Raw genomic sequence first — 12,372 nt, 5'->3', positions numbered from 1 at the left:
GAGCCTGGATGGCTAACCTGAACTCATTTACACACTGGAGCTACAAGGCAGATAAGACCTAACAAAAGGGGTAACAAATTGAAGCAGCGGATAGTAATCGATTAGCAAAAGACTGAACGACAAGTTCTCAAAATGTCAAGACTACGAGACAGCCTAGTTCAGTCCTTTAGGTACAGACATATCTATAAAAGCTTTTTACGTTAAAACATTGAGAATTGAATAACAAAAAATTTAAAAAAAAAATAAAAGGAAATAGGGAAAACGAAAAACTGAAAAGCTACTCATGTTTCGAAAAACTTCAGAGCACAAACAAAAGAAAGGGAGATAAAAAAATTGGTATGCGTGTATTCAATACAATAAAAATTAATAGAGGAGACCATGACAAGTAAAAACGGAAAATTAGAAAAAAAAAGATCTAAGTAAAAAGATCTCCTTATTCAAGAAGAGACAATCTGAAGAATTCAAACTGAACACTGATTAAAAAAAATGTTCTAAAATCAAAATTTTGGTCTCAAAACTAAGAATTTTGATCTTAAAAATGCGTCGAGAACATACAATTCTTGAATTAAGAAAGCACATCTTGGTTTTAAGAGTATTTCAAATAAGACTAGGTTCCTATTTTAAGAATAAAAGTTCTTAAGATTAAAATAAACAAATAACAAACTTTAATTATCATTCTTCCTTTTTTTAAAAATGTTACTTTAGTTTTTTATTAGAGTGGGAATCGAACACTTTGTTTAGATCAAAATTCTTAGTATAAGTAATATGGTCTTAAAATGTTCTTGTTTATAAAACAAAATATTTAAGATGAATGTTCTTGATTTTAGAAGTAGGTCTTTTTTTCAGTCAAGAAAATCAATGCTTCAAATGAAAAGAGGGCACTAACAAAAAATTATTTTTACAATATATACATTGAAGATTATGTAGAGAGAAACAGAATAAGATCGACATTTCAAAAAAATTGTAAGTAAGTATGCCATACAAAGGGAAACAAATACTTAAAAGGAAAAACATAAGTTTAGAAATAACAATTTAATTGTAGAGCATTCATATTGTAGTTCCACAAGACCGACAAAGACTGCTATCAAACCTGCTAAGATTTTATGACATTTAACTTGGCGCTGACTTGTCATACATTCTATACGTGTACATGGATATACGAGTGTGTATGTCTGTAAAGTATATGACACACAATTATCAAACGCTCTATCTGTGCATCAGTCAGTCAGAGTGGCACGCCCACAAAAAAAAAAAGGTGGGGGGGCAACTGAAGATGTAACGCCCAGTAGGCAGGCAGTTGGCGTGTTTACACAATTACATGCATTTTACGCTACATAAACGAGATTAGTGCGTCGCTTACTTTTGCCTAACTTCTTTTGACACAATGCCACACGGTACGCGCAACGTCAGCCCCATTAAGAGAGCATCCCTACAAACTCCTTTGCCATTCTTTACTGGAATTGCCAACAGTTCAGCCTAGACGAAAGTTGGCTAAGAGATATAAGGCAACAACTCTTTGAGCCTTGAATGACTCTGACACAATGTGGAGGGAGGCGGCAGCGTCAATTGCTTTTGTTTTTTTACTTGCCTTGAACTTTTTCTCTCGCTCTCTCTTTGTCTCTTTCTATCTATTTCCTTCCCCCACCTTTGCATGAGTTGGGGTTGTGCGTGTGTGTGTGAGTGTGCGTGTGTGTGTGTTACTCGTGCGTTTGCATTGTTAACAAGCGCAAATTTTGCACATCTTTTGTTATACGACAAAAATTTATAGAGAGAGACCGAATGCTTATATGGGAACATACTCCTTCTACACAGACATATCTATATTTTTTATGACTTTTTGTTGATCTTGACAACACTGGCAGGCAACACCGCTTTCAGCTGTCTTGTTTATGTGTTTAACAAGCTCTATCAGCACTTGTAGACTGGAATGCATCTCATAATTTCCATTTTTGGGCATTTCAAATGACTTGGCAGTTGACTTAAGCATCGACTGGAAAACGCCTTACACTAACCTATAAGCGTAACCTTTTCCCCTACACTCAGAAAACCAAATCAAGATTTCTGTACTTAAACAAAGGATGTTTAACTATAAACGATTTCAAAAGCTGTCTGATTTCGGAATATCCAAAATAAAACACAAGAAACCAATTTCAAATCGCTTTTCGCAAGCCCGGAAATTTTAAAATGAGATTTTTCTGTAAGTAAATTTTGAGCTGTTTTTCAGTCAGTAAAAGATCGAAACATTCAAGTTTAAGTACACCAAAATTTTGAACAACTCCCAAAATGTTCTTATTTCTAGTAAACTAAACATTCTCATTTATAAGTTTATTTGAATCTTAAAAGAAATTATAATATTTTAAAAATTAAAGATTAATATACGTGTAAGTACCTATATTTATTATAATATAATTTAAATTTTTCATAATGTTTGAAATTTTTAGGAATTAATACATAAATATTAATAATAATAATAAAAGCTGTCTAAATAATGCACCGTCGTACCTAATTTTAGGATCTTTTTCTGAGAATACTCTTTTTGAAAATTAGCTTGGGAATGTCAAAATGAAAACAACTGTAAAACAAAGAGGTCTACCTTGCATTAGATCAGTCAGTGAATTAATCAGCCAGACAGTCAATCAGGCTATTTAAAACTAAAAAAAAAAAAAGTCTTATCAAAGTGCTTGATCAGTCAGCTAACAAATCAATCAGCTAGTCTGCCAATCAGGCTCTTTAGCTATTATCCTTTCATGAAGAAGATATTTTTTGAAAGTAAAATTTAGTAAATTAATGAAGACGAAATTGAGTTTTTTTATCAACTAGTAAAAGTTAATATCTTTTACTTAATCGAAGTCTTTAAAGCTAATTTCCTTCCTTTCCCTCTAGAATGCATGCACATAAAAATGCCAAAAACTCATTGACTTATGGGGCAGGACTTGTATGCGACGGAGTTTCTAATTGCAATGCCCCGACCCAGCTTTATTGGGGGCAACTTTTGGAGTTAATGTGCTTCGGCTAAGGGCATATTAAAATTGGATTTCTAAATTGGTATATAAGTGTATAAATGTTGTATATATATATACTTATTATTATTATTATTACCATATCTATCTATATGCTTATAAATTAGCATTTCCGGCGGCCGACGTCCGTTCGCCTTGGAATGCGTTATTAATGGCAAATTAAAAGCAATAAAAAACAGATGTGCTTAACGTAGCACATTTTACGCGGCACTTTCCTCCTTCCCCTCCCCCTCCCCCAGTCTCTTTACCTCAGCTGCATGTTAAGGGGGGGTGAGGGGGGGTGGGGGGCAGCCTGGGTTACAGCTCATCAGCTGTGCGGTGGGTGGGGCAGAGGAGGTCTCACCTTAGCCAAGAAGTTGGCGTCGTTGTCGTTATGAAAATGACTTTGCTCTTTGCTGTTTTTTTGTATGGCAATGGAAAGGGGAGGATTCGTGGGGGTTGCGCATGGGGTGGGGGGGTGCACATACACACACTTGTGCAAAAAAGTTTTGCATTCGAAATTTTTGGTCTGTTGCTGCTGCTGCTGCTGCTGCCGTTGGCTTATGCAGTTTATCATTTTGCTCCATCCAGGTGGGTAATTTTAATTTTAAGCTTGAGTAATGACAATATTTACTTCCACTTAAGCGACAACGTCACACGCTTTAATGGCATTTTGATTTGAGCTCTTCTTCTTCTTCGTCGTGTTGTTCCCATCATCATTGTTGTTGTCTTTCGCCTTTTGGCAGTTATTTTTTGTCGCTCACTGTGACCATGCCGAGTTCAACAGCTGTTGACAGTTTCTTCTGTTTGTGGCAACATTAACAAAGCAAAAAAAAAAAAATCGCTTAACTAAATGCATAATTCAAAGTTAGGTGTAGTACAGTAGAGCTTGGACATAAGCAACTGAGTTTTGATGAGTAAATTATATAGGTATCAATTTTCTAAATTCGAAATAAATTATTTTTGTAGACCACTTTATTGTTGTGAAATTAAACCATGAAATATTATAATAGATACATTTACTTTTTAAATGGAACAGCTAGAGAAAGTAAATCCATTTGAATTATAATAATGTATTAAATTGTATAAGATCATATAAGATGGTAAATAAATTTAATGTCAAACAAATAATAGTAAATATTTGAAAGCAATTGAAAGTGTTTAGATTTGTTGCGCTATTTTTATAATGCACTTGTCAAGATTTATGTTAAAAAAAGAGTAATTTATATTGAAATTTAATTGAAAATTGACTTTTAAGTATCTGTACTTGTTCAAAATTTTTGTATAATAGCAAAAACCAACAAAAGAACAATTTTCATCTATAGTCAATTCAATTTTAAGCATTGGAACTGTTTTAGCATTCGAAGAACAAGTTCATTAGCAATTGACATGGGTACACCACGAGGCATTCGGTAGAAGAATATGAAAATTGTTGCGAATTAAGTGTGGGCATTATCAACAGCATTATTAGCATTATTGTCAGGACTCCTGTGTCCTGTACAGGGATGAGGTCTCTGAATAATGCAATATTCAGAGTCAAAAGCGAGCTGAAGGAAATAAGGCATAAGAGTGTAGAGAGTGGGGTGTAGGGTGTAGTGTAGTGTTGGGTAGCGTGTTGAAAGGGAATGCAATGGCTTGCCACTAACCAACCCGTTCGTTGTCGTCGTCGTCGTCGTCGTCAAATGCGAAAATCGCAAGGCGAGCTTCCTTTTCCTTTCACTGGCTGTGCAGCAAAATTTCCAAAAATTCTATTATTATTAATAGTGGCGAAAGCGGGGAAAATGTGAGAGGGTGAGTGAGGAAAAGCTGGCAAATGAATGTGACTGCCTAGGCATAGAGAACGGCGCAAAGGCGACCATGACGACTGCCACGCGAAAGGATGGAGAACAGGAGGGAATATAGGAAAGACAAAGAGGAGGAAGAGAACACTGGCTGTCGTCGTGGTATGCGTTTGTCTTTTGGCCAAGAGTAGACTACAATAACCCGAAAAATGCACACAGTTTGCATTATAATGCGAAATTTTCGATTGCTCATTTGTGGCATTTACTTTTTACTATAAAAGTTTTATAGCCAGGCGGCTGAAGATGGCGCGACCAGTGACAACAGCAACAACAGCAACAACAGCAACAACGACACCAACAACAATGAGAACCACGACAACAACGAGCACAACGACAGCTACAAAATTTTACACAATGTCATCAACGTCGCTGACAAAGTTGGGATGCTGCTGTTTCTGTTGCTCCTGGACAGGGTTCCATTCGGTCCAGTCGGTTTTTGAGGCAGTATTCGACTGACACTACCTTTTCCCTTCCCTCTCAATTTCGCTGCAACCCCTACACCCCTCTCACTATGTCTATGTGTCTGTCTATGCCATGTTCCATACAATTGTGTGTGCAATTTTTGCGCTCTAAACTTAAAGGATTACTTTTGGCTAATTTTCCAATGGAATGGGTAGAATCAGAGGGGCTGGGGGGAAAGGGAATGGTGGTAAGAGGGGCCAGCCTGTTGAAAACTTAAAAGATCGTCCAATTGGTCTCGGCATTTCGACGACAAGTTGCTTAGTTTTTAAAAATATTTAGGGATTAAAAATAAAAAATTATATGAATAAGAAATATAAATATAGAAATACGTTTTTCGAGATATGATAAATTTTAACCTAAACTTTAACTTAAACTTAATTTTTATCTAGTCAGTTATGAATTAAAATTTAATAAATTATAATTTGATTTTTAATTTGTATTTAAAATTGTATTTAAACTTTAATTAGCTATTTTTTTCTCAGTCGGCTGCTTTTAATCAATCTATTTATTTATTTACTGTCAGGTTTTATGCAGCCGACACGTTAAAATTCATTTAAATTAATAATTAAAATATAAAAAAAAATAATAAATTATTAATATATAAAAATGAAAATGTTCTGGGGGTATCTGAAAAGAAAAAGAAAATGATTGGTTCAAATGGTTAATAAAAATCCATTAAAACTTAATCAGACGCAGCTAAACTTAGAGATTAGTTAGTAAGTTAAATTAGTCAACGTTTAATAAATAAATGAATGATACAATATATTAGAGATAAGAAATATGATATATAAATAATATTATATTTGATTTAATCAAGGCTGCAAGCTGGCTCTGAACCGAACCTCGTAGAACCGGTTCGGTTCGGGCTTTTAAGCTGCCTGAACCGGATCATGACCGAACCCTTGATATTATTTACTTTGCGAGCCCGAACCTTAACCGAACCGCTGTCTAAAATAAAAGGTTCGGTTCGATATAAAAATAATAACATAAATTTTATGGTTTTCTAATATTACGCAATGATTTGAAACTTTGGATTCAAATAAGTCATATTTAAATCTTCAAATAAATTTAAATTAACATCAAAATTTGATTTCTATAAAAAAAATATATATTATTAGTTCAAAATTTGGAGAAAAATGTATAAAAATAAAAATAGTTTTTTGTATGAAATTGAACCAAGGTTCGAACCCAAACCTTGGGTTCAGGGGGTACATAAACCAATTCGCGAACCGAATCGATGTCTTGCTTTATGGTTCCTTTAAAATTTTTTTGGAGGCTTGCAGCCTTGGATTTAATATATAGATATAATTTACTATCTTTAACTATACCTACATATATCATGTATACATATAGGGACAGGGTTATTAATAGGAATAGGGACACATTTACTCACACTCTCAATACTTATTTGCCTTGGGGTTCATCTGTTTCCATTTTAGCCCCACTCGATTGTGGTGCTCCATCGACTGTTTAAGGTTTACCCCGACTCCAAATTCAGGTAGATTAAGCACGACAACGACGCAGTCAGCCACATCGTTGTCTCGTCCTTCGCATTTGCTTATATTAAAACCATTTTTCGCTTATTACCAAAAAATTTAAATATTTTGAAAATAATAAACTGCGGGTGAGTTACTAAGTGGCTGACTGCCTGGTGGGTAAGATGGCTGATGGCTGCGCGGGTGGGTTGAGTGGCTGGTTGGTTGGATGGTTGGTTGGATGGTTGGGTGGGTTGGTTTTAGGATCATCGTAAGCATTGGCATTGCCATCGACAAGATTTGCAGGCGGCAGCCGCAGCCGCAGCAACGCCCACAATAGAGCAAACAATGTTGCTGGTTTCTGACTGAGTTGGGAGCATGCCTTTGGGTTTGAGGCAACCAAATGACGCTAAGCATGCGCTGGCCCACCTTTAACCCAACTGGCAGGCTGGCAGGCTGGCAGGCGTCATTACTAATCCTCCAACCCAAAAAACCAAACCAAACGATGACGCTTGCTGTGCGCTATCAGCGCGACTCGTGTTGATTGTCGCGCGTTGCCATCATTGATGCCACACACACACACACACACACACATACACACAGACAACTGGCAACTGCCACCTGCCCTAACTCCGCTTAGCTGCTACACTAAAAAAAAAATGTTCTAAATCAAGATATTGGTCTCAAAACTAAGATTTTTGGTCTAAAAAATAAGAGAACATAAATTTGATCTTGATTTTAAGAACATTTTATATAAGACCAAGTTCTTTTTTTAAGAATAAATGTTCTCAAAATTAAAATTAAAAAATAAAAATTATTGTTTTTATACTTATAATTTTTTTTTTATTTTAGTTTTAGTAATTTAAAAATTGTTATTTTTTTTATGTTCTTATTTTAAGAATAAATATTCTCAAAATTAAAATCAAAAAATAAAAATTATTTTTTTTTATGTTTATGATTTCTTTTTATTTTAGTTTTAGTAATTTTAAAAATGTTATATTAATTTGGTACGAGTGGGATTCGAACCGCCGCCTACTGCTTCACAGCTGAAGCGGTTTCTCTAACCAGAGCGCCACGGGCCACCATTTGAAACCATTAAGTTCATATTTATACTTTCCTTACAATTTAAGATTTTCATTCTTATATTAAGATTTTCAGATTTTTTAGATTAACAATCTTATTTTTAGTAATTTGGTCTTAAAATAATCTTATTTTAAAAACAACATATTTAAGATGAATGTTCTTGATCTTAGAAGTTGGTCTTTTTTTTTCAGTGTAGCCAGGCCAGCATATCCATTTAGCCGGGTGTTGCGGGTCGCCTTTTCAGCTGTAATGAGCATCATGCGTTCTATCTTGTTGGCCATGTCAGAGCTTCCACATCATCATCATCATCATTATTACCATCATTATCATAATGATGAAGTCGCATAGTGTCATATTTTTATGATTTTTATGTTAATTCATAGCCAGCCCCATCGCGGTTGTGCTCACGCGTCGACAGCCGTGTTGCCAAATGCTTTTTAATCCTTTTAATGAAAATTAGTTCCTCTCAATATCATTTAATATATTTTCTTTCGCTTGGGTTTTCATTACTCTGCAACTGCTGCTTCTCTCGATACCCTCTCCCTCTCCCTTCCCCTCCCTTACCGTACCATCCACTCACCTTCTTCACTCTGTTCTCGTACTATTCTGTTGTTTTCACAGGCATTATCATAATTTCTGTTTGCAACCCTAAATCAACACTCTTGCCCCATGCTGTGCGTCTCGATAAAGGGTTACTGACTGGTCCCCCCCCACCCGTGCCCCTTTCGTCGTATCCCATTCGCTGGTATCCTCCCACCCCCTCTCACCCCCTTTGAATGTGGCATATATCACTAGTCGCTTCAGCTAGTGCTCTCCTGATTCCAGCTCCTGTTCCAGCTGCGACTGCGACTGCCTTTGTCTCTGCCTTTGTCTTTGACCTTTTGCGTTTGATTTTCTATGCGGCGTTAAATGCTCGTCTCCGTCTCCGTTCCCGTCCCCATCCCCCTCCCCATTCTCCTCCTCTTTCTCGTCCACATCGTTGTCGTTCACGTGGCTTCTTTGGCAAATTGAAAACCCAAAAGCACTAAAAATTAATGTCCGTAGCGAAGGTGTTGCCATATTTCTTCAAACCAACTGCCAGACCAGCTATCGACCGTTAGCGTAAAGTGGATTTGGCGATGCCACAGAGAAACCTTACACTCAGCGATATTAGATAAATAATCAAAAACTTTGAATTTTTGTTTGCTTAGATATAAACATGTTCTTCTTTTTTTGAAAATATTTAATTATTTTCATTAAAAAAAACTGCAAGATATAGGGTATCTATATGTCGACTAAAGCATGTTTTGATTTTTTTGATGTAAAAGCAAAATGACGCTAAGCTTTATTCTCTAATTATAGAAAAAGGTTTCAATAATTATAGATATTTGTTGTCTACCATAAACACAGAAAAACAATTATCTAGTTAAATAATATAATAAAATTATATGCACATGTTTATTATTTAAAAAAATGCATATATTTATTGAAAATTGTATGTTGTAGTCGAGTACAAGTATCACACAAATTGATCACAAATCAATCCGATAATCCAACCAGAAAAAACGGGAAAAAGAGTAAGGAATAAATAAAAAAGAGGACCAACATTTTTTTCTCAACTGTTTTTTTTTTTTTTAATCCATATATAATCTAACCCAAACTTAAACCATTGGACTCATGCTTCTAAGTGTTCTTTGTTTTTTAATTTTTTGCATTGCAGTTGATAAAACAAAAACACGAAGAATTAAAATCAAAAACATAATGCAAAATGTAGCCAAATTTTGTTATTATATTAAGTGAGTTTGTATGTGACTTTGTTTTGCCAAAAAGATTTTTTAAAAAGCAATAAGATTCTCAGTATATCGAATCGCCATGCATGATTCGAACTCTGGACCTCTTGCACCTGATTCTAGCACACACCCTCTCCGCCATGCGGCACAAAATGCGCCGATTGACCAAACACAATTAACTATAATACAAAATAAATGCGAACTTTAACCTCGTACTTGATTCACTTCGCATGCGAATTATACACATCCCCGACTTATATATTATTCAATTTGTCTTAGTTACTATATGTTGTCGACATTTCCGGCTTGTACAACTTACGATTTGGGTTGCACAATGATCAGTAAGTCAGTCATGACAGAGTTTTCTATATGTTAAGATAGGTACGCTAAGCAATTCTAGTTAAATTTTTAACAACAATTAATCATTTGATTTGATTAATATGATTTGAATTGAAAATTAAATTCTTAAAAAAAAAGCATGCTTTAATTTTATCAATTTTGAAATTTATAAAACAAGATAGATTCCTTAATAGCGGATATCGGATATTTTTACCCGAATGAATACATTTTTCAGAAACGCTGAATTATAGTGCATAGACAAGCAAAACTGTATTAATATATATAGTACATATGCGATTTCGATAAATATTGTTAATTGTAATGAGATGTCAAACATATTGTATATACCAAGTTATTTAGTTTATTGTGTTATAAATATTATTGAGAAATGATGCACAGTATGTTCGAAAAATACATTTGATAGTTTGCAATTAACTGAAGATTTACATTTGCAGCTGATGGTCACTTTGATCAATGTACATATATCTTACTCGTTAATTCTCATTCTCTCTCGTTTGCTAGCTATCTCTTTCCGTTTCGGTTACTGGTATTATGTATCCCGTTTGATGTTGCCAGAGCAAAATGTGCTTTTAATAGCCCTCGCCTTCTGCGACGTCTTCCCGATTCGTTGGATATGGAACGTAGATGATGATGATGATGGCGTTCTTGTATGGCAAGAGAATTTCAGCGGGAGATACCGTTGACGGCGAAGGGGGTAGGGGGGCGGGGGGAGTGAATGTGGAGCATAAAACTATGCTAAATAATACACATTTCATAAGCAATTTGACTGTTTATGGCGCTGGCACTGGAAAACCTGCGGATATCGGGGCAATGTTGGCCATTAAATGCCATCGATTAGCATAGAAATGGAAATGTGTTACCACTAAAAATAATAATGGGGCGAACGAAGAAGTTGTTGCTGTTGAAGTAGTGACTGTTGTTGCTCTTGTTGTTGTAGCTGATATTAATCCTCGTCGTGTTTATCGTATGGCGGGCCAACTTTACGATCCTTGGCATTCTTGCTGGAGTATTTGGATTTGGTTCGTCGGCCAGAATTATTTCTACTGTACTGTTTATCCAACTTATCCTGATTACGTTGCTGATAGGCCAATAGCGCCTGACGGCGACGGTTCTCATTGAATTGAATCGCCGCCTCCCAATCACGGCCCATGGCATCTCGGGTTCTCTCGTCGGGGCTGCGCATGAATTGTTTGCGCAGCGAATGGGGTTCGGTTTGTTTAAAGTCGGGTCTATAGCGACGGGGATCGCGGGGACTTAGCCATTTGGTGTCCAACTGCTGTGGATCCTTCCACATGTTATCCTCGCGCATTATGGGTCGTGGTGCGGTATCTCGTTGCATCGTCGTCGTTGTCGTCGTGGATGTCGTCTTGTTCGTTCCTTTTGTGGGAACCTTGCCAGAGCTACGCGACGCCAGATGGCGTGAGCGCATCTTGGAGGATTGTAGATGGCGCAACGTCAAGAGATGTGGCATGGATAACTGCTGCCACATGCAGCCAAAGAACCGAGTCGATGTACGTTGCATATTGCGTCCCCTTCTTCCAGCTGAATAACATTCATTTTATTATCATTCCTTCTTAACCATTCTATATTCAATGCTCATATTTACCTGAACTAAAAATTTGTATTCTGAAAATGTCGTAAATTTAAAAAAACAAAATTTTATTTTAGCCGGAATTTTTGTAATTAAAACTTGAATTCAAAAATTTATTTCTTCACATGTGCTCTGTACTTTGAACGGGAACCGAATGAGAGTAACTTTAAAATCTGAGCTGGAAAATTAGATTATTGAAAGCAAGGCCTGCTAGGGATTTTGAAAAATGAAAAAACACATCACGAAACGGCAAACTACTAGATCTAGATGGGAAGAAAATCCAAATCGAAATATTCACTTTGAAGTGAGATTAAACCGAAACAAACTGCAAGTTTTGTTCCATGTCACAATCTATGTACACAGCTTATGCAATTATCAGAGTAGGGAGGAACGTTGCCACATCTTGAAGCAATTGCACATCCGTTGCAACAAGAAGAACCATTAACTGCCTGAGTAAGGGGGGCAGTACTTGGACCTATGACTTAAATGCAGACACTTGAACTCTTTTTGATTTTACATGTGCCACACACACACACACACACACACACACATACATACACATATGTATGTTCCACACAATTGCACAATTATGTTAAATATCGACAAGTGGCCAGGAGGCCAGCAAAAGCTTTTGTTTTTGCCGCAGCACAAATATTAATGACGACAGGTATTAAATACTCGAAGCAGCTGCAACTGCACTGCTTGGTGGCACTTGCAACAATCGAAAACAATTCATGGCCTGGGGTATGGGGCATCAACTGTAATACAGGTTGAGTGCATCATAATTTTCTA

At 36.1% G+C, this 12,372-nt stretch overlaps 1 protein-coding gene across 1 annotated transcript; it reads right to left on the bottom strand.

The window, feature by feature from the left end:
* Positions 1–10,306: 10,306 nt before the first annotated feature.
* LOC117793839 lies at positions 10,307–11,627 on the bottom strand. The gene is made up of 2 exons (XM_034634262.1): positions 11,596–11,627; positions 10,307–11,531 (listed from the first exon to the last, which is right to left on the bottom strand). Exon 2 carries the CDS (start codon positions 11,509–11,511, stop codon positions 10,933–10,935), a length of 579 nt encoding a protein of 192 aa, XP_034490153.1. The 5' UTR covers positions 11,512–11,531; positions 11,596–11,627; the 3' UTR covers positions 10,307–10,932.
* Positions 11,628–12,372: the final 745 nt, after the last annotated feature.

This window comes from Drosophila innubila, chromosome X, assembly GCF_004354385.1.
Source record: "Drosophila innubila isolate TH190305 chromosome X, UK_Dinn_1.0, whole genome shotgun sequence".
Lineage (NCBI taxonomy): Eukaryota > Metazoa > Arthropoda > Insecta > Diptera > Drosophilidae > Drosophila > Drosophila innubila.
Note: the sequence above shows the minus strand (reverse complement) of the source record. Positions and strands in the feature narration are given on the sequence as shown.

Coding starts and splice junctions, on each gene's coding strand:
- LOC117793839 (XM_034634262.1), bottom strand. CDS start 11,511: ATGCAACGTACATCGACTCGGTTCTTTGGCTGCATGTGGCAGCAGTTA.